Consider the following 22,765-nt stretch of genomic DNA (forward strand, 5'->3'; position numbering starts at 1 on the left):
TGCATGATATTTGACTGATGAGGCAGTACTACCATAGTACAAACAAACAAACTCTACTTGAGGTTAAGATTCGCTGATTGCGGTTTATGTTGATACAGGTCTATCATCATGACTGGTCGCCTCCAAGCGCTCCGGAAACCTAACATTCTTCAGTGAGAGGGGGCTGTGATTGGCCAACATTGAACACGCCACGCTCGACAGCATTCTTCGAAAGATGATTGAGTGGGAAAAAGAAACCAAGGAACGACCACATACTGGGTACCACAAAAAGCTCCCGTCGTCCAGATGCCACTGTGGACCCTCTGTGACGCCCATTCCTTTCTCCAGCTTCTCTCTGAGTGCCTTATTTGGGATGCGGTCCGTTCCGCTTTGGCCGGCCGACGACGGCCTTTGCTTCAGTGCTGTAGGCCGCAAGAAGAACGAAGACCGTATTCCGCTCTGTAATGAGCCGGGCCAGACGACGCATGCCAGTCGCACAACTGATCTGATAGACCCGCTTCAGGTGAGTCTCGTTCCTTTCGGTCGTAGTCATCCATAATTTTGTACCCGTAAAAGTACCCAGCATCAGAGTGTGGCGGAGGTGGTGGCAGAAGGGATTCCGTGTCTTCTTCAGAGCTTCAAAGGGTTAAGACTCGTCAACCTATTGACAATATCTTGTACCCACAGGGCAGGGAACTCTTTCACGAAATCTTCGAACTGTAACATGGCGGTTTATGTAGAAAGTACATCAACTCTGATGAGTCTGATCATGAGTGATTGACAGGCTCGGACCGTCGACCGCAGTTGAGCCAATAAGTATCCTGGATATCCATGTATCATCATTATTATTACACACATATTGTATTACTTAGTTTGCAGGGTCGTGTTAGATGTAGACAAGTCCGTGAAATTGTATGTAGTCACCTCAAGTATGGTTATGCGATCACAGTAGAACGTGTCAAGGTCCTCCCCCATCGCTCCATGAATACGGCGTGCCACGTGACTCGATGTTTTGCGTTCCTTGAGTCATGTGCTTTGTTGAGGTCTGCGCATGCATGGTGACACGGACGGTGCTGCAGCGCTGGGCGGTGATGCGCCGGTGACGTGCGCTCGCGCGACGATATCGATGTGGTCTGCTATGTGGTCCAAGTTGGGCACATAGTGTACGTTAGGATCCCGCGGAAAAAAGGCTGAGACAACAAATCGTCCAGATGTAAGGTGGCCGAAAGCATTCGCCATTGTGGAATTCAAAACACGGGAGGCACTGAATGAATTTTCTAATGACTATGCAAGCAGAGCCATTTTTGTATGGCTCCAACATTTGATTATACCTGCATATAGGTGAGCAGCTGCAGTAGCCCATATACCACGTACGATTTACAGCATCCTATGCCGATTGACCTTGCCTCAGTTCCGAGTCGGTGTCAGGTCTGAAAACGGACGACGCACGGGGTACCAGAAATAACTTCCATCGTCGGGAAACCAATGTGGGCCTTCAGTAACACCCAACGATTCCTCCAGCTTTTTTCTCAGCCGCGCGTTTGGGATCCGATTGTTCCCGCCCTCCATGCTCCACACAGTGCTGTCCGTGGTGCGGTAGACCGCGAGATAAACCATCGCGGTGTCGCGGTCCGTGACGACATGGGCAAGGTTGCGCAAGCCCTGATGCACCGCAAAGAGTCTCATGCATTGCTCGTCGTTATTGACGTCGTAGTTGCCTTTGAATACTATGTAGCCATAGAAGTAGCCTAATGGTGATGCCTTCGGCGAATGGGCCTCCAAGGGGGGTGGAAGGGGTTCCGTGTCTTGTTCAGAGCTTCGAAGCAATTTACAATCAAGCTTGCCGTTCTGGGATTTGGGGTCGGAGTGGCAAGGACGCACAGGGCAGGGAAATCTTTGAGGTTTGAAAAAAAAGACATGGTGATGGTACACAATCAAGCTGGGAAAGTCACGGGGCCGGGGAACAAACACTCTACCGATTATCTCAAATCGCCCTTGACCACCATCGTCCTGTGGACTAACTTACTAAAAGTTACAAAGCTGGTCTAGCGAGGACATGATTGTCAGCATTGGCAGAACAGTAAGATATCAATAGTCCACCACATCGTAACCAGTACGAGCTCATACTATTGTTTTTATTTATCCCCGCTCCATACTGCTTTCAAAATGTACATATTTCAGTTTGGGTTAAGACAGTCAATACACGACCGATGGACACAGCGCAATTCAAACAGCTCACATCAGCTCCACCGTCTGGAACAGTCGCTCGACAATGTTAGCCCCTGGCGCGACATCGTCACCGGCGCCAAGCCACAAAAAATGCATAACAGCATAACAGCCCCACGGCAACGAAATGCCAATGATAATGTGCTCGTTGTGCAGCCCGTTGTTCACGACACCATCCCACCTTACTCGGAACTCCTGGTGCTCGTGGTAGCCCGGCTGCTTTTCCGGGGCACCGACGACTATCACCCCTCGAGGATTATCGACCTGTGTGAGTGTAAACGACAGGCAAGGGGTCCGCTCGGGAGGGTCGGCACGCCAAACGGGGACAATTTCTGCTTTGCGGCGACCGATTTCGTTCATGACTACCTTGCGAGTTGCGAATTCATAGTCTTCGCTTCCTGGCTGAAGGGCTGGAGCACGACCCTCTGATCACACAATGAATAAGTCTAGCAAACTGGCGAAAGAAAGCCAACCTGCTCGGAGTTCCTTCAGGGTTTTGCATTCAGCACGATGGGCACTCTTCCAATGGGCCTTTTGACAATCTTGCGAACAGTATGACACAGTAAAACAGCCACTGCAACTTGAAAAGTTATTGTTTGTATCAATATTGCGACACTGGTGCTGTTGTCAACAATAGTGCATACTCTCGAAAGAACAAACACACCGTGGAGCAACGCATATTCACGTCCATATCTGGAGAAATTGTACTCCGCTCTTTAATGAATCCTTTGAGCTGCTGATACAACTCATGAAATGTCTTGCTGTCCTTGAGCTTTTCCTCGAGATTGAGCTCCTCAATGCGTCGCAGAGAAGCCAGCAGTGGACGGAGGACGGATGGGTAGATCGTATACAGCGAGAGAAACTTGAGCAAGCCCTCGACCGATGGCTTTGCATCGCGATCTTCTGGCAAATCATCCATCCACTCTTGAGCACGCAGAAGAGCCGGAAGCAATCCAACTTGAATTGAATGGATGGTCCAAGCATAACCGGAGATTGACGGTAGCGTCCCATGCAGAAAGGTCAAGGCTGAAACAATCGCTTGTGCAATTCCTGTCGCAATGCCGTCGTCATACGTTGTCGAAGTAAGAGCAACGAGAATCCGAACGACTGTGCGGACACCAAATGCCGCGACTAGACTAGTTCGATATTGGGGGTAGATCACCATGTTGGAAAGCATTCGAAGATGATAGTCGAGGAGGAACAATAATGGAGGGCTCCATGGAGCAGGTTGGTCAAGGTAGACGCTAAGGTGATTAAGAGCGACACGAGCAGACTCGCGGGAGTCTTGTGAGTTATCGAACATGAGGCACCCAAAAAACAAGTCACTTGGTCGGCCAGGAACGTATGTTGTGATATCAAGAAGAGGCTCCGCCGCAGAAAGCAAGCGGTCATTCTTCGATGCATCTTTGAATTCGTCTCCATCCTCGAAAAACCAGCAAGAACCAAGCAGGCGGTAAACGGGGAGACCACCTTGGTCAGCGAGAAGAAGGTCGCAAATTGGAGGAAGCTTGATGAAACTGCGCAGGGAGGATATGACCATGACGAAGGCGTTATATCTGCCCGTCTCTGTGCCACCATATTCGAACTTGTACATAGGGTGGACAATCCAATCTTGGAACGTATATTCTAGCCACTTCCAGATGCCGGGCCAAGCTTCTACCAGTCGTGCAACGAACGGAGAGTCAACAGAGGGACGGAGAATGTAAGAGATTTTGGCGAGCATTTCGAGGGCGAATTTGGCGTGAAGTTGGCCCATAACCTGAGTCATTCAGCTCGAAGTCAAGTCACACTCAACAGCAACGCACATGGGTACAACAGCCCTTTTCTCTCAGAGGCACATCGGTTGCTTGGAGGTATTCGAGGCAGAAGGTGACGGTCGCATCGATGTCTTGAGGTGAAAGTTGTTGTGGGTCCAATGCATCTTTTCGCTGTGCAATCTTAGCGAGGGAGGCGTTTGTCAGACGCGAGTTCGGATCCTGATCAATCCTCGTCAGCAATAGATAGCGTTCGAAAAGTGGGGACTTGCCGCACAAGAACAGTCTTGGTCGTGGTTATGTCTCGCAGTCTGGTCATTTTAGCTCACTGGGTGTGTCTATGAAGGGTAGCACGCACAGAGCTCATGGTGGGAGAGGACAAAACGGGTAGACTTGAGAAGCTGGACCATGGGACAGACAAAGCAGTCCGTGTTACGTCACTCCCCAACTTGTCAACAGCATCCACCTTCAATTGTTGCTCAACCGTGTTCTGCTTCACCACTTGGCTGCACACATGGGGGAAGACAGATATCCTTCTTTGTATGTCCCCGTTCGCAATGGCGACTTGTTATAGCGAGGCACATCGAAAAACAGGCGTAAGCTGAACGAACTGTCCACATAACTAATGGCTTCGTGGGCTAAGAAAAACAGGACTTCAACTCAAGTGATAATATCAGTTGACCTTATGTAAGTGGAATATTCCGAAGACTTTCTACTGGTGGATAAAATGGTAAAGAATTTTCGTCGACAGTCGTTACACGCGGTTCTCATCATCTTATCTCCAGACCCGGTAACACATAAAAACGCAATCATGTCAGATTGCGTGCACTCCCCTTCTTGGACAGCCATGAAGTCTGTGGTTGGACTCCTCGTTGCTCTTGCTGTATCGTTGTCGGTCTCTCTTCCAGTGGCGGGCGATCCATGTGCAGCCATTGCAGGGAAATCATTTGTGTTGGCACCAGATGCACTGGCATGTCTCAAGTCGTTTCCTTTCAACGAGACCCTCCGCCAAAACGTCCTTACCCACAATATCGCTCGAGTTTTCGACTTCTTCACCTTTGAAGACTATTATCTGCGGTCTCCCGTTCCCTTCCAAGAATCTACATCAAACATCCGGGCCGAGCTCGCACGAATCAATACGACCACATATGCGGTGCGCCTCGTGACCTTTGTCTATTTTTGACACCTACTTTCGCCAGACAGACTATGATTTCAACTGGGACTTGTATACCACGATCACGCAGCTAAACGACGGACATACCCGTGCGTGGAGGTTTTGTCGATAGTCTCAGAGACTCATGTCCAATGATAGGCTGGTTTCCTGACTGCTACACGTCATATCAGAGTCTTGCTCCAGCTCCCATCGTGTCTTTGGAGATAAATGGAGTCCAAGGAGTCTATATCATCCCAGACCTTGTCGATTTCATCAACTCACTCGGCGCAAATTACACCAATCTTATCACAATCGACTGGCAACGACTTGCGGGCGCTAAGGTGGTTTCCATACAAGGACAAGACCCATATGAATATGTCGACTTTGTCGCGAAAACTGTGTCAGGAAACTACCTTGACCACGGTGTCCGCGTCAACTCCGTCTTCAGTTCCTATCGACTTGTCGGTGCCACATACTCTCAGCGATTTGGTAGCTACAAGCAATAACTACATTTCAAGGCTCATATTAACACCAAGCTAGGTGACCTTGCAGGACCCACAGGTGTCGCTCACAGTTCCATCAATATGCAAGTTATCGTCAATGGATCGACCAAAGCAGAGGCAATCACCCTCCCCTATATTGCGAACTTCGCGGGGGCGGCTTTCACTAACCGCGAGTCTTTGTGTGTTCGACTCGTGTCACCGAAATACTCTGTGTTTGTTAACAAAATGCTAGCTGGGCTAATAACTGTGTTGCGAATGACGAAACGAATGGTGTCGACTTCAAAAACCCCTCGATTGTCCCCAGTCCAATGCGGCGCCGAAGAGAACCCATTGCAAGCATTGTAGATAAGAGCGTCTCTAGCGCTTTTGGTCTTCCTCCCCAGTTCCAGCCAACTCTTCCAGTTCAAGGAGATAATCAAGGCATTATGAAAGCTTATGTTCTACCAGGAAATCGTACTGGAGTGGTATGCTCGGCAATTTCCTTCTCTGAGTCATCGCTTATTGTTTTGCCGCTTTTCAGCTTTTTGTTGGCTCCTTTGGCGGCAACTTTAGCACATTCCAAACAGACGTTGTAGCTGCCTTCAAGATATTCAAGGCCTCCGGTGTCACGCAATTGATGATCGATCTGACAAACAACGGCGGCAAGCATCCATGAATCATCCCGTTGTGTCGCTAATCATATTTCCCAAGGTGGCTTCGTTTGCCTCGGCCAATTTCTACATTCGTATCTCGCGGGGACCATCATAGGATATCCAGGCTTCCAGTCGACCAACAGAGCTAATCCACTGGCCCGAAAAATTGTGGCTTCCGATATCAAACTCGGCCTCACAGACCAACTCAGCTTCTACACAGCGGATAACTGTTTGGCGTGCCATTTCAAGACGTCGAGACATCGCTAACTCGTTGCCAGGGGCATTTCTCAATGGAACTCAGATGCCGGCCAACTACAACTACATGGATCCCGACGTCCCTCTCGTCGTGAACGGAAAAAACGACGTGACTTCACAGCGTTTTCATGTACGGGGTCATCCAGGCTCGGATTCATGTTGACGAATCGTTCAAAATCTGGCAGGATACCTGTGAACTCAGCTTTGACGTCCCAATGCCGAAAACCCCGCCAATCGATTTAAGGTCAGTCCTCTCAGTCCATAACTTGAAAATCTCACCGAGGCTACGACTCAGGAATATCGCTATTGGTAGTGACACCTTGTTTCAACCTGAGCTCGAACTGAAGGAGTGTAGTGTCGAACGGGAATTGCGCCTCGACTTGCGCGATGTTCAGCACACTGATGTTCGAAAAGCACCAGACAAAGATAGCTGTGTTCGGTGGAAAGCCTAACGAAGACGTGCAATTCAAGGGTGGGTCGCTTTTTATGCCTGCTTTCTTTTTATTCTCGTTGCAGGTATGGCAGGGAACCAAGTTTTAGAGTGGTATCGAGGTTTCCTTTGTTTGCGGGTCCAAGTTGGAGCTGATGTGATTTTCCAGGATCGATATTGATTCAGAAATCAAAACCGCCAATCTGAAGGATGTGAGTCGATTCCTTACCTAAGCTTTATGTAAACGATGTCATGGTCACTTTTGCCTCCGGCATGTCAATGGTTCAGAGAACTCGACCCTATACTTATACAGACCATTGCCCTCCAAATTCTGTCCACGAATTACTAAACGAAGCCTCTACATAGGATCCACTCGCCCCCGCAGATTTGTGCGTTGAGCGCCTCGTTTGCGACGTCCCCGCTGACGTCATGCTGATTGCAGACTTGTCTCCGGAAATTTCCGTCACAATTGGCGTGCCGGTCCGTAATCCACTTTCTGGGCTTCTGTTGCTGTTACTCAACACCGAACCAAAGCATGGAGTTTCGTGGACGAGCGGCTCCCTATTGGTATGTGGACGACACCGTTCTCAAAAGAGCATAGATCATGGCTAATACCTGTGTACAGCATACGTTTCTGAGCTGCCAAAATGTAAGCGGTGTTCCACTGGCATAAGCATAGGTAGTCAGCAAGATCTTGGGCTAAGTTACAACATTTCCCCAGTTCGATTTGCCTATACATCGGAGACGTACAATAACCCGCAAAATCTATGGCTCTTCTCGTGAGTTTGCGGTCAGCGAGCCCGTTACTTCTGTGGCTAATGCGTCATGCAGGGAAAAGACACTATTCGGCAAGTGAATGTTAACGTTGATATGTACAAGCCAGTACAAGCCGCTGGCTATTATCTGGGATCTGTGTGTGCTTCGTTCCTGGTAAATATTTCATTGGCGGAGTTTGAGCTCCGCGCGTTGCTAGTGCTTTGTAAACTATACAGTGCGAGTTGACGTTGTTTGACAATGTTTCTGAGCAATTTCTGAGTGTTGTAACTCCCGGAGATGGATGCGTCCGAGATGCGTCGGGCTGCGAGGATGTTTGCAGAGCGGCAGCGTCAGCAGAAAACATAAGCGCCGCAGCCGAACAACAGCCGAACCACCTTCGCAGATTGGGCTCGGCAAAAACCGCTGAAGTCAACGATCATGAGCACTGTTTGACGGATTCCGATCCGTTGAGATTTTTTTCTGCCGCAACATATCGCAGGCGTCGCCTATAATAATATGCACTGCGATGGGCCAGCGCAAGTTTTGCTCTCCCTCACTTTCTCTCAGTCTACCACCACTCTCTACCATGAATGCCGAAGGCAGACCGAATATGGTGGCGGTCGTATACTCCCTCCGAAAAAATAGCGAACGCCCCATCCTCCGCTCTGCATTCAGCGCGTCAGAAATAGCCCACGATCGTGCAACCTCATCTTCCTGGGATACTCGAAGAATTAACTCTGCTCCTGTTACTGGCGCGAGAATCGCCCGGCCTCTCCCTCATGTTAGTCGACCTCTTCCCCAACTTCCGTCTGCTGCTCCTTCGTATTCCGCGTCGACTGCAATTACTCCCCTCGCACCTAGACGTGCGATCTCACACGCATCTCTCCGACCCTTGCCAGCATTACCAAACCCCAAAACGCCACGGCCAATGGCAACACCTATTCAGCCGCGATTACGACCACCAGCGATTGAACTGCCCTTGGGTCCGCGTCCTTTAACTTCACGATCACAGGCCCCCATGATAGAGCGAGGTCCTACACCGCCTCCCAAGTCCAGGACGAGCTCAAAGCTCATTCCACATCTGGATGGACAACCAAGTCAACCGCGTTTTGCGTCCCTTTCGTTGCAAGTCCAGATACCAACAACGCCAGTGCTCTCCCCCAGCGTCGACAACATACCTGAGCCGTATATAAGCCCAGGTCCGAGTACACCACTTGACCTGGAAGCCCTGTCGCCCAAAACCATCCAGCATCGCCGAATATCCAATCTGCGACGACATTTAGGCCAATCGGTCCAGCTGGAAATCCTGGAAGAAGGTGGTGGGAAAGTGGCGGAGGCTCAAGTCTACGCGCAAACTGTTGTCGCAGTCCAAAAGCTGCTCGATCTGGATTCGCCCCAGTCAGACGACGAGGACGAGAGCTCGACAGAGGACGGCGCGCATTACTCCCTTGTGCTGACAGCCGGAAATACTCACTGCGAGTTTCCTGTCAGACAATATTCGCGACGTTGGGTGCGTGAGAAGGGTTCCCGGAGATGGGTCGAAGAAAACATTGCAAATATATTGCGCGATTTACGTGCCCTGTAGTATAATATTGTCCTACTTATTGTTCGTTTAGTTTGTATGTAGCTCCTTATAATGTATCTCACCAGGACTTTGCGAAGCTCAAAGCTTGCTCGGAGTAGTCGACCAAGAGCTACAAGTTGCTATGTCGATAAGCGCACTGACTTGAAGTAACATTGAGTTGGTTGGCATAGAGTAGTGGAAGCCAGTCCCGTTTGCGTGAGAATCGAGTCGGTAAATGTGAGCAACACAAAGCAACTTCACAGGCTCGATCCCGACACAACTTCAGAGTGGAATCGTTTCTTCGTGATAAGTAGTCGCGCTGCCTGTAGTCTGGCTCAGGCAGCGCCCTAGTGAACCGACCCTGAACGTTTGAGTTCATCTTGGGCAATCCAACGCGTGATGTGACAAGTGTGACCACCATTACGCCTCCCTTTCTCAAACGTGGATCTGGTTGGCGAAGTCTTGGATGAAGACAATATACTAAGCCCATCTACCGTCCTATATCGGACTATCCAAACCTAATCCATCCGACATGGGCAATGCTCACTCAGGCTCGACCTTCACACGTACTACTGCGGCACTCGATTCTTTCGTCGCAGAACTTGGTTCAGACATCATCTACGATAAGAGGTACTTTGTTTAGCCTCTCCTCATGGGCCAAAATGACTCTCTGAAGCTTAGGATCCGCGCGTTTTCTCAAAACAGTGAAATGCCGACATCGAAATAGCTATCTTGTTGTCAAAGTCTTCATCAAACCCGACCCTGGCCTGTCGTTGCGCAACTACCATCGAAGATTGAAAGGTGAGTGACTAGCTCTCAGCTCTGTGTCTGGCTCAGTCTCGGAAAGCCGACCGGGAAGCTTTGACGGACATTGCGAATGTGTACAACTATCAGTCATTTGTGGAGACAGAGAGGGCGGGGTATATCGTTCGACAATGGATTGCGAGCAGTCTGTATGACCGGATAAGGTGTGTACCGGTCTTGCGCGCCTGCATTTGTTTAACTTCCACAGTACCCGCCCGTTCTTGAGCATAATAGAGAAAAAATGGATAACCTTTCAACTTCTAAACGCCCTCCGCGACGCACGCAACCGCAAGGTATCTCATGGAGACATTAAATCGGAGAATATCCTCGTCACATCGTGGAATTGGGTCTACCTGTCCGACTTTGCATCCTACAAACCGACCTACCTACCACTCGAAGATCCCTCCGACTTCTCGTTCTACTTTGATACTTCAGGACGTCGAATTTGCTATATTGCACCGGAACGTTTTTATACAGCCGCCAACAATCCAGATATCAGCGCGAAGAAATCCAAGCTAGACGAGACGGAGGGCAAACGCGACGGGAAAGTCACAGAAGCGATGGACTGCTTCAGTGCTGGTTGTGTTATTGCAGAGCTCTTCCTTGAAGGGGCACCGCTTTTCACTCTCAGCCAGCTTTTCAATTATCGTGATGGCCAATATAACGTCGACAGCTATCTTGCGCCAATCGAAGACGAGGGTATCCGGGTGAGTCCATCGTTTTTCGAAGTGGCTTTATCTTAGGGTGGACAGTAGAATGTGATCAAGCAAATGATCAGTCTCGAGCCCAGTGCGAGGCCGACTTTCGACACCTTGTTGCATACTTCTCGAGGATCTGTCCTCCCAGAGTCATTCTACTCATTCCTGCACAACTACGTGTCCTCCGTCAACGACCTTCCCTCTAATCCGCCTTTTTCAAATACGACGTCATCTACCCAAACTCCCGGGCCTCTTACTCCCACCGTTTCTGGAACCAACCTGCGATCGAATTCATCACTGAACCCCAATCCCACGGCGGTCATCGAGTCGTCTACCGATGTGCTGCCAAGCGACTCCGACCATCGAATGGAAAGGATCTGGGCAGACTATGAAAGCGTCGAAACCTACCTTATTCCCGAATCCGCCGAAGAAACGGTGATGGATGTGAAGGTCGAGTATAACTCGACTATCGGGATGTCCCGTCCTTTCCAGGTCCGTGATTCCCGCTTCCTTGCCGATGATCACCGATCGTGCTAGGATATTCTACCGATTGAGATTCACATCCCAAATCGGGAATCCAAGCTTCGTGGAACTCTCAACCAAGGCTTGCGCGCATCTGAAGGTATGTCGAGTCCATTCCACGTTCCTTGGAGTTGAAGGTTGTTCCTTAGACGGACCTGCGCTTATCATTTTGGCGTTGGTCACTGCGAATGTCCGGAACTGTGCTCTGCCGAGCTCCAAAGTCCAAGCATTAGATGTCTTTCTGGCACTAGCGTCTCATCTTACGGACGAAGCCAAGCTCGACAGGATGCTGCCATACATTGTCGAACTACTCCACGATGACTCAGCAACAGTTCGTTCTGCAGCCATGCGCACTATGGTTCAAGTGGTGAGTGCCCTTTGATCTTCTACCTATCTATTCCTGACAATGGCTCTAGCTCATGATGGTCACCGTTATAACTCCATCGAACGCCCTGATATTTCCTGAATACATCTTACCCAACATCAAATATGTTGTCCAAGACCCCGAAGTTTCCGTTCGTTGTACGTATGCGCAATGCATCGTCCATCTGGCCGATACTGCAGTGCGTTACTTGGAGATGGGGCAGGCTTTAAAGGCCCACGGGACGTTCAAGCTCGCTCCAGAAGCGGTCGCCCAGCAAGAGTATGATAACGCGAGATTTGAGGTAGTTGTTACGTTCAAGTCTGCGATCTTCAACTGTTTGACTTGTTTTTTTCTCAGGTTTCATACGACGCGAGCATGCAAGACCTTCAAAACAACATCCAAGAACATTTGTCCGCCCTTTTAATGGACTCCTCCAGTGTCGTGAAGCGATCCGTTCTCCACAACATTTCGTCGATGTGTGTGTTCTTAGGGTGGCAAAAGACCAACGATGTTGTTTTAAGCCACATGATCACCTACCTCAATGACCGCGACTGGTTGCTTCGTTATGCGTTTTTTGAGAGTATCGTGGATGTCGTCGCTTGCGCAGGAGGCAGGAGTTTGGAGGAGTACATATTGCCGTTGATGATACAAGCGCTCTCCGGTAATTCCCCGTCCTCATCCATAATTCCGACCGTTCACCGCCAGGCATAGATGTGGAGGAGACTGTCGTCGCCAAAGTTCTTGTAGCGTTGACCAGTCTCTGCGAGCTTGGCCTTTTCAAGAAGATGCGGATTTGGGAGCTCATGACGAACACGTTGGGTTTTTTATACCATCCCAATGTGTGGATACGACAGGGTATGAAGTCGTCCTTCGTTTTGGCTGATGCTCAACATTTTCAGGTGCTGCTGCATTTATCGTTTGTGCAACATCCCACCTTCCTGAAAGCGATGCATGGTGTATCATTTACCCATCTCTCCGTCATTTCCTCAAGTCTGATATCGTTACTCTCGATGAGCAAAGTCTTTTGTCAGCAATGAAGCCTCCCGTCAGTATTTTGAGTGGAACTCCAAGCTCGAACTAAACCTGATCAAGTTATCGCGCCAAGTTTTTGACGCCGCCGTGCAATGGGCAATGAAGTCGGACAAAAGCTCTTTTTGGCGAGGACAGCGGCGAGTTCCGAGTAGGAACGAGTCGCCTCGGGAGAGTGTCCTGTCCCTTCGCAAGACTGGCACCGTTTCTCGTGGTCCGAAGTCAGACGAGTACGTGTTGTCTATGGCTTATTCCCTTGCCTTACTAATTACCATCTAGGGACGATGCACAGTTTGCTAAGCTTCAACAACTAGGAATGACCTCAACAGAAGAGGTCAAGCTGCTCGCAATGAGAGAGTATATTATCAGGCTAGCCAACGCAACTTCCAGGTTTGTTCATGTACCATTATGAATCGATTCTAACATCTCTCTCAGTTTCGCGTCTCGTGTTAGTTTCGAGCCAGAAGCCGACAAGAACCTTAAATCTATCGGGGACATCGAGCTACCGAAACTGGGTGTTGTACCTCAGACGGTCTTTCTCAAATCACGATCCAGTGATTTTGGCAATCGGAGACTATCTCACGCGCGAAGAACTTCGGCCCTCACCACGCCTCTTCTTAGTCCTAACCGTATGTCGGACCATGGCAGCATCGCACCGTTCGAAGACCTGCGACGGCGTCTCGCCACGATCAATGGCTCTAGCTCTTCCATTATTCTTAGCCCTCCACGCAATGCTACCATGTCACCATCCCTCTCCATTTCATCTGCTGCCGCCGTCGCAGTAGGTGCTCCATCACCCATCGAAAGACCTGTCAGTCCAACGGACTCTGTTGTGTCGACTACAAATTCTACCACTTTCCGACCACTAAGTCGGATGCAATTGGGCGGGACAACGGATAGTCAAAAGGCCGCTCCCGCTGTAGGATCCTCGAAAACCAATGCGATCGGATTACTTGATGGACGCGTCAAACTACGATCAGACGGATCACCGGAACGATCAGGCACCACATCACCCCTATCAATGTCGACAACCACGATTCGGGGTCCGACACGTTCTCGTGTTCCGTCCTTACAACCAATCTCCACTTACGGTGCGTATATTCTGCTCGTTATCTTGATTACGGAACCGATTCATCTTGCTTAGATGGCCAAGAAGCCGGAATTAGTAATCTGCTGGAAAACCTCTATCTTGACAATAACCGGGAACTGCAGAACGATTTTGGTCCCAACGTCCATGAAGGCCCTGTACGGCGCCGGAATGCGGTCCGGCATACTTTCCAAGCCCGGGAAGGCGCGAAACACACAGAAGCAACCCTTGTTTCTCACCTCACTTCGCACTCTGATGCCATCAATGGTCTCGCCGTTTCGCCTGATCACATGTTCTTTGTATCCGCATCAGACGACAAGACGGTCAAGGTTTGGGACACAGCACGTCTCGAGCGTAATGTAACGACGAAACCGAGGCACACCTATGGTCAACACCATGCGAAAGTCAAGTGTGTCTGTATGCTTGAAGGGGTACATTGTTTTGCAAGCGCGGCGGACGATGGGAGTCTCCATATTGTGCGGGTTCATGTTACCCAAACCGGGTCACTGCCAAAATATAACAAGCTGCAAGTGATTCGCGGGCACCAGGTAGAGCACGCTGCTCAGGGCGAGTTCATTACTTGTATGACCCATTATAACACCGGTCAGTTTACTCTTCGGCGGTTTCTAGTACTAAACCTACATACACAGATTCTGGCTCGCATCTCGTTTATGCCACCACACATTCGAATATCACCATTCTTGATCTGAGGACGATGGATGTCGTGCAAACGATGGAAAACCCAAGACATCATGGCCCCATTACTTGTCTTTGCATTGACCGACGACGGTCTTGGATTGTTGTGGGAACCTCAACAGGCGTGCTGACGCTATGGGATCGGCGTTTTGGGCTGCTGCTCAAAAGTTGGCATGTCGGTGTTGCGTCAACTGGCCGGTTCGTCCGGATACGCCAATGTGTCGTCCATCCTTCGAAAGGTCGCGGGAAATGGGTGATGGTGACGGTAGAGGGCTCGAGGAAGAATGATCGAACGTTTACCAACCTGGTCGAGGTGTGGGACATCGAAAAGGCATTGCTGGTGGAGACCTTTGTTGCGCGCCAGAGCGGAGAAGAGACATTGGCTGAGCCGCATGAATTGACCGGAGTCGATGCAGATATGACTCCTGCTGCTGCCATCGCTGCTCTTGTTACTTCACGACAAGCCATTCCGCCTGACCCATCGCAAAGTACATTCCACGATGAGCTTCTCCCGCCACCCTCGGCTGATGTTCGTGCTTTGGTCGTCGGTGTCGACTTCGGTGGTCATGTTGGCGTCCATCGCTCTGACCTGGCTGAGGGTGTGGAGGCTGGTGGGCACGGCCGCAGAGGGTTCATGATTTCGGGTTCTGAAGACCGAAAACTCCGGTTATGGGACCTCGCCAAGCTAGACAGAACGACCGTCCTCAGTGGCCTTGACTCTGAGGCCGAGCGCCCGACATATACCTCCTTCTCCTCCACTACTGCGTCCACCTATGTGGAGACTTGGGCAGACCCAGCTACAACAGCCAGCCAGAGTAACCGGCCCGCGCAACGGATGTCGTTGATCACGCATACACAGCAGAATTTGCTCAAAGCCCATCAAGATGTCATCACGGCGCTCGCCTGTATTGATTCACCTTTTCGAGCGGGTGTTGTCAGTGGAGATAGGGCAGGGGTAATTAAGGTCTGGAGGGTTGAACTATCGTAGAATACACGCGTTAATCACTGAATATCGCTATTCTCAAGTCTTGGTAAAGCACAGTTCCCGCACTCGCAATTTTCCGAGGCTTTCTCAATCGTGTTCAAGGAGGAAAAGCAACTAGGTTGTCTACACATGCGAAAATAAGAAAACCGCCTTTCTCAAGTACCTCGAAACCGTTTTCCTTCGGCGGTACTGTGGCTGGAACGAGTGGAGTGCGTAGGTTGCTTACCCAGTTGGAGCTTCTGTCGTTCGAACTTTAGCACATTAATACAACAACAATGTGTCTAGTACTCAGTGCTCAAGGACCAGCGGGACTTTGCTGCACAACTTTTTTGTGGTGTTGGTGCTTCTGAGAGTGAATATTCATCAAGTGTTGTCACGTGACGTCCTCGGCTCCTGTCAACACTTCCATTCTTCTGACACTCCTAAAGCTTGAATACTGCTACATACTGAGACCTGTGTCAGATTCAACTTGAAGCCGACTCGGAATCGTTGTACTCGGAGGATTAGAGTGCTTGCGAACGATGGTTACCACGGCTCAAGTGGAATTGACCTCGACTTTAGGCTCTGTCAAGAGTAGAAACGTCATATGCACAATCGATGGCCTCCGACTAACAGACCCGCCTCTTGCCTCGATCTTCACTCTGCCCACCGAAATTGTGACAAAAATTTTCTTGCTCAGTGTCCCACCATATCCAATCTGTCCGCCGCTGACCGGAAACCACTCACCCACGAAACTCGCCCAGGTATGTAGATTATGGCGCGAAATCGCAATTACTACCCCAATGTTGTGGCGAGCCATCGGGATTTTCCTGCCGCGACCATCTTGCCGAACTCTGCCTCAACTAGATCTTCAAACGGCGCGTGTGTGGTTGGAGCGGTCGCAAAATACGGCGCTCTCGCTTCTGCTGGGCAGATCCGTATTGGGCCATCCCGGAATCTGCGAAGAGGCCCTGGTTCTGTTTTGTTCTCACAGTGCGCGCTGGCAGCACGTTGCGCTCGAAATCCCTCCGGATTGTGACTGGAATGTCCGCTCTGGACTGATCAAAGGCTCTCTTCCAGCTCTGAGCGCCCTCGAAGTCCGATTTGACGAGTCGGAAAACACACATGTGGACCTGCTCATTGGTCAACTCCATGCCCCGTGTCTTTCAACAGCCTTTCTTGACCTTTGCAACCCGGACATGGAGAGGGCAGACCTCAGACACCACTTGCTACCTTGGGGGCAGCTGACAACGCTCTACCTCTCCTATACAGACGTAGACTCGGCCGTTGACATCCTTTCTCACACGCCGCATCTTGTTGCGTGTGTGTTGCGGTTTGCGGCCCCCTCCCGAGGGTGGGATAGCACTGCCTGGGTCACTGGCACCCGCACATTGTCATTTCCCCGGCTGGAGACGCTCATTGCCAGTGCCAGTTTCTCGGCCTCAGAGGAGCTATACCAGCTCTTTACCGCATTTCGCGCCCCCGCCCTGCGGCGCCTCCATATTGAAGAAAAGATGTTTACACCACATGCTCTGGGTCACGGTGGCGCATTGTCGGTTCCCGTTGTCGTCCGCTCGATGGAATGTCAGCTGGAGCACCTCTCCATCGGAAACGGTGCGCATTGGCAGCTAGAGCGCTACGTCGAAGCCCTTCCCCAAGTAACATGCATTGAACTAGATGCAAGCCTTGGTTCATGGGGAAACTGGGACCTGTTTAATCTGTGGGTACACATTATACAGCTCTATAAATTCTGACAGAAGCTCAGCAATCGTTGGTACAGATAGCGATTAACAAGTTCAACCACAAGAAAGTGACTTCTGCCTGGTTAATATTATTTAGTGACTCTTGATTGATTTTCTTCTGTGGTCTTTTACACTTTAGTAACTGTGGTAGGTATTGGATACTTTTTAGATGGTCGCCAAATGCATCCCTCCCTTGCCCGGTTTCGCTGGCTGCACTCCCTGTTCTGAATGCGGCGGCGTGTACCCGCCAACAGTGCTCTCCATTGGACCGGGAGACGATGGCGACGAATTCGAATATGAATATGGCGATGCCGGGCCCGGTGCCATCGGCGGCAACAGCGCCGGCTGTGGCATGCCGGTCTGCGCCGGTGATACGTAATAACCGGCCGGCGTGACTGCCGGCTGTGGAACAGAGTAGCCCGGTTGTGGCTGTGCGCCTGGAGCCGGAGCAGTCGCGTAGACGTATTGCGGCTGTTGCGGCACCCAAAGTTGTTGTTGAGGCGGGTACTTGAACTCGTCTTCGCCCCACCAACCCTTCTTCACGCTCGCAACGAGAATGACGATGATGATACCGATCGAGCAGAGTGTGGTGAGCAGCACGCTGGCGAGGTTGGCGCTCTCCAGGGTGCTGAGGGACGCGCTGTCAGGCAGCCCGTTTGGCGAGAACACGATAGTGAAGATCATTGTGAACAGCGCCATGAAGCAATACAGCGGAGTAATGACATAGAACAAGACATTAGTCACCTAACAGCAATGAGTGGATGCACTAAACGGAGGAACAGTAATGGTAGACATACGCGGTCTGAAATTCCCGCCCTCCTCCACCCCCGCCAAAGAACGATCGATGTGGCGAGGATATCGATGAACGAGAGGATAACGAAGCTCTGGAAAGCATAGAATAGACTGTTTCCCGTGCTGATACGACTCCGCAGTGCCTGACGACCGCGCGTCCCCCTGAACTGGGTCGTGTTGTAGAATTTGACATTCGTGTCAAAAGTATACCCCTCCGCGGCGGTGCCCAGTATGAACAAGAGCGACGCAAAGGTCACGTGCAGAGCGATGAGTGCAGGATGGTGGCCTCCCGATTTACCCTCCGTGGCTTTGTGCAGCGCGGTTTCGCGGTTGAAGACAACGGCGTGGATGGCGAGGAACAATAAAACCAAGGCCCAATCGCCGGCAAGGTTACTCAGGAATCGCAGGGTGGGGAGGAGGAGGTCGGGTAAACTTGACCGGAAGGATAGGTTTAGACTGTTTTGCAGCACGATTATGGTCATGTAAAGGGCATTACTCCAGCCGAAAAAAATGATGGCGGGGGAGGAGGAGGGCATGGGGCGAGCGATGGCCTCGCGCCGTGACCAGACAAATAAAGTTCCATATCGAAAGCACGGCATAGAAGAACGCCCAGATACACACAATGGCGAAGGTGCCCTATACTATTCTGTAAGTTGGAGCAGGACGAGGGACGCGGCGAATTGACCGTCGTTATTGAGTCGGGCCGAAACCCGACATACGGATTCGAGCTGCTGCTTCCGCTAAACTGCGCGACTGCAGGTAGAACGAAGGTCGAAAAAAGTATGATGAGGGAGGAGAGAGACATGGCGCCTGCTTGGGGAGGGACAAACAAGCAGGGGTGAGGGGTCGGCACGGCAGGCTTGGCTTTTAATGACCAGTAGATCGAGATTTTTATCTTGTCATACGGGAACGTGTATGTTTAAACGCTGCAATTAACGTCCTAGAATGCGGAGATCATGTCAAGGATTAGCGCTAAGTAACTTCAGAGTCCCTTTGGAGTCCCTCGACAAGGATGTCGAGTACAAGCCGTCCGGGTGAACGGTAAGAACCACTTCACAAGTTGGGAACTGAGGACAGGGCCAAGAACTCTAGGAAATTCTAGCCTGTGTTCTTCAACTTCATTTTTGGACCCTAGCTTTGGACCGTTTTGCCGCTGGCAGTTCTCGAGGCGGTGTTTTAACTTCGCCAAAAATGGAAGGCGAGATTTAGTGAGTAGATGCTAGAGATGCAGAAGTTGTGGCAGCGAGTTATGGCGGCGAGAGGATGGAGGAAAGTAGAAAGTAGGTAACGATGTGTCACATGCACGTGACGGAACTCTATCCTCCCTTCATCAACACCTTCTTCATCTCAACGTTTTGTCTTTCCGCCGCGTCAATCTTCATACTCGCTGCACGCATCTTCGAACTCAAATACCGCATGCGAACAGCAGCGCCAGTGTTCCCACCGCCCCACAGCCAGTGGCCCTGCACATCAATCTCTTTCAAGGCCAGTAGCTCTTGTTCACATGCTTTTATCGTGCTCTCCTGGCTTAGGATAAGCTTTTCGTTGAAGGCAATATCTTGCGTGGCGCGGAATATTGGATCTACAAAGCACTTCAGCTATTTCACCACAGTAAAAAACTTGTGATCACCATTGACGAGCCGCTGGAAGACGTATGTGTAAACCGGGCGACCGGGTTTTATGGTCGATGGCCGCTGCGCAAAGATTAAAAGACGCTCTACGCAAATTCACCAGCCACCTACCCCTGTAGGAAATTCTGAGAAATACATAATAACAGATTTGAAAAGCACGAACCATTGTGTGTACCGATCGCAATGATTTCAGCATGCTCTAAACTGCGAAGGGGTGCCTCATCGCCTTTGAAAGGGAACTCTAAAAGAGCCTCGTGGTAATTGATCTAGGCAACTTCAACGGACAGACGGGGAACAGATACTGGAATCGCACCTCCGATTGCTTGGAAAGAAGCTTGAAAAGCGTCCATGCCTGTTCGCGTGTCCATGGTAGTTGTTTCGCCTCCTCTGCATCATCAGCAAATGCATTCTTCTGGAGCTCATTGACACCTCGAGCTATGATGTCTTCCACTGCCTCCGGAACCGTAGCGCCATTGCGAACCTTGTAAACAAGCTTTGGATATTATCAGAGTATATCCGCCTGCGAAAAGGACAACAGACACTATCAAGATCACTGGCCCGACCACCAAGCTTCTGAACAGATGTCACTTGTTCATGAGTATACTTGAGGCTGATGTGAGCATCCTCAAGTTTGCGCTTGACGAATGCCAACGCGCTCGGTGCGTCTGCGTCGCTGAGGGTGATGGTTTGCAACGGCTTCGAAGGAAGTGCTGCATAAGGTAAGTACATCGGAGGAAAATTATGGGCGAAGCACCTTTTGCAAGACGCTTGCCATTTTCTCGATTGTCGCTGACAACAATGACATGTGCAAGCTAAATCGTGAGAATACGCATAGTTAGGCCTCTAATATGCCGCACCTGAAGTTCGGCCAACGAAGCGGCCCATTCTGCTAACACATCAAAGATTTCCTCGCGCCTCGACCCTCCTTCAAAATGCTTGATGACAACAACGGGCAGCGAATATAGAGCCTGCAGTTCCGCCTTTCCTTTCGGATAGGGTGTCCGCTTCTCCACCTCCTTGCGGTGAACGACTTCCAGGTCATCCGGATCGTCGAACGCTTCATCACCGACACCTAACTCTGCCATGACACCGTTTCCAGCAACACAGTCCAATCGACCATCATGCCATGCACCGCGTTGGATCCGCTCCATACGACGCGCGTTGGCTTGAGCCAATTCCTCTTTCTGCGCAGCACGTTGGGCGTGGCGCTCAGCATCTCGCTTATGTGAACCCCCGACACTTTTGATTGCGCTTCTGACAATAAGCAGCATCGATCGTAATTGTTCGGGCAAGGAGTTTGAGCTACTGATGTTTGCTGAAGCTTTATCAAACGCACGATGTAGGACTGAATCAAAAACGCGCCTTTCTGGCCCATTATCCCGACCGTCACCATATCCACGATTTGATTGATCGAGTTGAGGAAGGAGAAGACCGGCCAGTAGCCCACTTGTCTGGCGAGGATATCAATGACTTGTACGTCAGAAGTAGCATCTTGCAGCTCCCGACAGTCAATCGTCAGCACAGTCCGTTTGTTCTCGCTCAGGACGGCATTCATCAGACTGCTCTTCCCACTGCCCTGAGGTCCGTGAACAAAGGCGACAGTTGTCGGCCAGTCGGCGATATAAGCTCGCGTGGCTTTCTTCGCTTCTTCACGCTCCTTCCAGACATCCTCTGTCTTGTGTTCCGGCTCAGGTTCAATAATGCGTAAAGCTCTCGACTTCTCCCGAAGCCAACGATATATGCCATATTCTAGGAAGAGCTTTGAGCAATGAATGTTGTTGTGGGATGATCCAAACCTTGGATGACAAACCAGTCTTGCATCTTCGCTTTGATCATGATAGATCGTATGGGATCGAATATCTACACTGGGGTCAGAACTGCGAGAGAGAGCCTAAGGGTTATCTTACTGCGTAAGAAATGCCACCAAGAATAAAGAAAAAGAGGGGGAGTGAGATTCGTGGATGTTTGGATAACCAGTCAATAACGGAAGGCTGGAACATATTAGCTCGGAGAGACGGCTGGCGACAAGTGTACCCTATCGCCCCATATATGACGTGGGGTGTACAACATATGCAGCGTTGTTGACGCGGAGCTGGTGCTGCTCTCAACCCGAATTCCATGGAGCGCGTTTCTTGCATTGACTGCATCTCTCCCTTCGCGGAAAATCGCTGTCATATATCGTCGGGTACCAGCTGGGAAGGTCTCGGGTTGCATTATGTTGACAATGGGTCCGTATGGGCGGAGCAAGTGGTATATGCGCTCCTCATCCACGTCGGGACCGTCAAAGTGGATGTTGAGAAATTGCGTAGGCAAGCGCCACATGTCCTAGATGCCGATTAATATAAATGGGATGGAAAATGTGTGCTGACCTCAATCCACGGTTCACCTTTCACCAGCCATGCCCGTGCCCGACGAAAACCAGGCATCCAAGAAGGCAATCCACCATGTTTGAAAGTTTCGGCCTCTATCTCCTTTTCGATAGCTTTGAGAGCGGCCTCCTTGTCCGTTGCACGGTACTCGAAAGTTACGAATATGCCGCCCTCCTTGTTGTGGGGCGTCATATCAACAACAGAAAACCCGTACGCCGTTATATTGGCTAGCCGGGCGCGAAGGTTCGCAATGATGTCGTCCTGGAGGAAGATTTCCGCATATTTTTGGAGTGTAAGTACCTGCCAGTAATGGTGGGAAGTGGGAAGCGCGTCAATGAAGAGTTTGGCGCGATGGGAAGTAAGTGGGAGTGCTGAGTCCGTATATCTGCGCAATGGGGCTCTGAGGGCGCTTCTCCCTAGCCAGATACGACGAAACATGCCGTCGTTTGACTGGTTTAGGTCTGCATTCAAGTTAGAGTTGAGGTTTGGGACCAAGACGCGAGCGAGTGATCGGCCCTCACGTCACCAACGCGTCAACCTCGCCTTTTTGCTCCCTTCTCTGATGTACCATTCGAAGACCAAGCAGTCGAGTCTGTTCTCGTTATGGATATCGACTGACTGGTGCTCACCGCTCACCAGACCATATTATATCTGTCTTGCTGATAGATCCTAGCCGACATTCGCCCGAACACAGGTTGTCATGGGTCAGTTTGGCCTTGGTTTGGCCCGCTAGGCAAAATTCCGGCAAAGTCTGGCTTCGTTGACCGACATATAAATGCGTCAACGCCAAAGACCAGACCTCGTTCGACCTGAAC

General features: G+C 50.6%; 6 protein-coding genes across 6 annotated transcripts; 2 read left to right on the top strand and 4 right to left on the bottom strand.

Moving 5' to 3' along the window:
• Window positions 1-1,263: 1,263 nt before the first annotated feature.
• MIND_01191500 (uncharacterized protein) lies at window positions 1,264-1,898 on the bottom strand (the record flags this gene model as incomplete). The annotated part of the gene is made up of 4 exons (XM_037368426.1): window positions 1,264-1,310; window positions 1,354-1,366; window positions 1,429-1,795; window positions 1,861-1,898. The coding sequence occupies 4 exons, from the start codon at window positions 1,896-1,898 to the stop codon at window positions 1,264-1,266; spliced, it is 465 nt and encodes a 154-aa protein (XP_037215352.1).
• Window positions 1,899-2,214: 316 nt separating this feature from the next.
• On the bottom strand, window positions 2,215-4,326 carry MIND_01191600 (MYND-type domain-containing protein; the record flags this gene model as incomplete). Its single annotated transcript, XM_037368427.1, has 6 exons — window positions 2,215-2,630; window positions 2,679-2,820; window positions 2,870-3,964; window positions 4,011-4,181; window positions 4,232-4,270; window positions 4,318-4,326. 6 exons carry the CDS (start codon window positions 4,324-4,326, stop codon window positions 2,215-2,217), a joined length of 1,872 nt encoding a protein of 623 aa, XP_037215353.1.
• A 480-nt stretch (window positions 4,327-4,806) lies between these two features.
• On the top strand, window positions 4,807-7,788 carry MIND_01191700 (TSPc domain-containing protein; the record flags this gene model as incomplete). The annotated part of the gene is made up of 19 exons (XM_037368428.1): window positions 4,807-5,112; window positions 5,159-5,222; window positions 5,272-5,601; window positions 5,653-5,794; window positions 5,848-6,079; window positions 6,136-6,256; window positions 6,306-6,476; window positions 6,526-6,632; window positions 6,688-6,746; window positions 6,798-6,811; window positions 6,858-6,974; window positions 7,019-7,046; window positions 7,102-7,144; window positions 7,299-7,321; window positions 7,375-7,412; window positions 7,467-7,499; window positions 7,558-7,581; window positions 7,654-7,711; window positions 7,764-7,788. The coding sequence occupies 19 exons, from the start codon at window positions 4,807-4,809 to the stop codon at window positions 7,786-7,788; spliced, it is 1,935 nt and encodes a 644-aa protein (XP_037215354.1).
• Window positions 7,789-9,784: 1,996 nt separating this feature from the next.
• Window positions 9,785-15,440, top strand: MIND_01191800 (uncharacterized protein; the record flags this gene model as incomplete). Its single annotated transcript, XM_037368429.1, has 16 exons — window positions 9,785-9,882; window positions 9,929-10,053; window positions 10,100-10,220; window positions 10,265-10,763; window positions 10,812-11,246; window positions 11,292-11,376; window positions 11,426-11,643; window positions 11,693-11,941; window positions 11,998-12,301; window positions 12,346-12,495; window positions 12,540-12,685; window positions 12,733-12,899; window positions 12,949-13,059; window positions 13,105-13,760; window positions 13,814-14,359; window positions 14,407-15,440. 16 exons carry the CDS (start codon window positions 9,785-9,787, stop codon window positions 15,438-15,440), a joined length of 4,944 nt encoding a protein of 1,647 aa, XP_037215355.1.
• A 1,883-nt stretch (window positions 15,441-17,323) lies between these two features.
• MIND_01191900 (uncharacterized protein) lies at window positions 17,324-18,549 on the bottom strand (the record flags this gene model as incomplete). The annotated part of the gene is made up of 2 exons (XM_037368430.1): window positions 17,324-17,902; window positions 17,956-18,549. 2 exons carry the CDS (start codon window positions 18,547-18,549, stop codon window positions 17,324-17,326), a joined length of 1,173 nt encoding a protein of 390 aa, XP_037215356.1.
• A 717-nt stretch (window positions 18,550-19,266) lies between these two features.
• Window positions 19,267-22,445, bottom strand: MIND_01192000 (uncharacterized protein; the record flags this gene model as incomplete). The annotated part of the gene is made up of 13 exons (XM_037368431.1): window positions 21,951-22,445; window positions 21,616-21,906; window positions 21,489-21,572; window positions 21,378-21,441; window positions 20,944-21,330; window positions 20,439-20,896; window positions 20,336-20,393; window positions 20,122-20,291; window positions 19,895-20,074; window positions 19,757-19,847; window positions 19,693-19,706; window positions 19,581-19,644; window positions 19,267-19,532 (listed from the first exon to the last, which is right to left on the bottom strand). The coding sequence occupies exons 1-13, from the start codon at window positions 22,386-22,388 to the stop codon at window positions 19,267-19,269; spliced, it is 2,565 nt and encodes an 854-aa protein (XP_037215357.1). The 5' UTR covers window positions 22,389-22,445.
• Between the last annotated feature and the right edge of the window lie 320 nt (window positions 22,446-22,765).

Source organism: Mycena indigotica, assembly GCF_014461135.1.
Source record: "Mycena indigotica strain 171206Taipei chromosome Unknown Mind.scaff0011, whole genome shotgun sequence".
Taxonomy (NCBI): Eukaryota; Fungi; Basidiomycota; class Agaricomycetes; order Agaricales; family Mycenaceae; genus Mycena; species Mycena indigotica.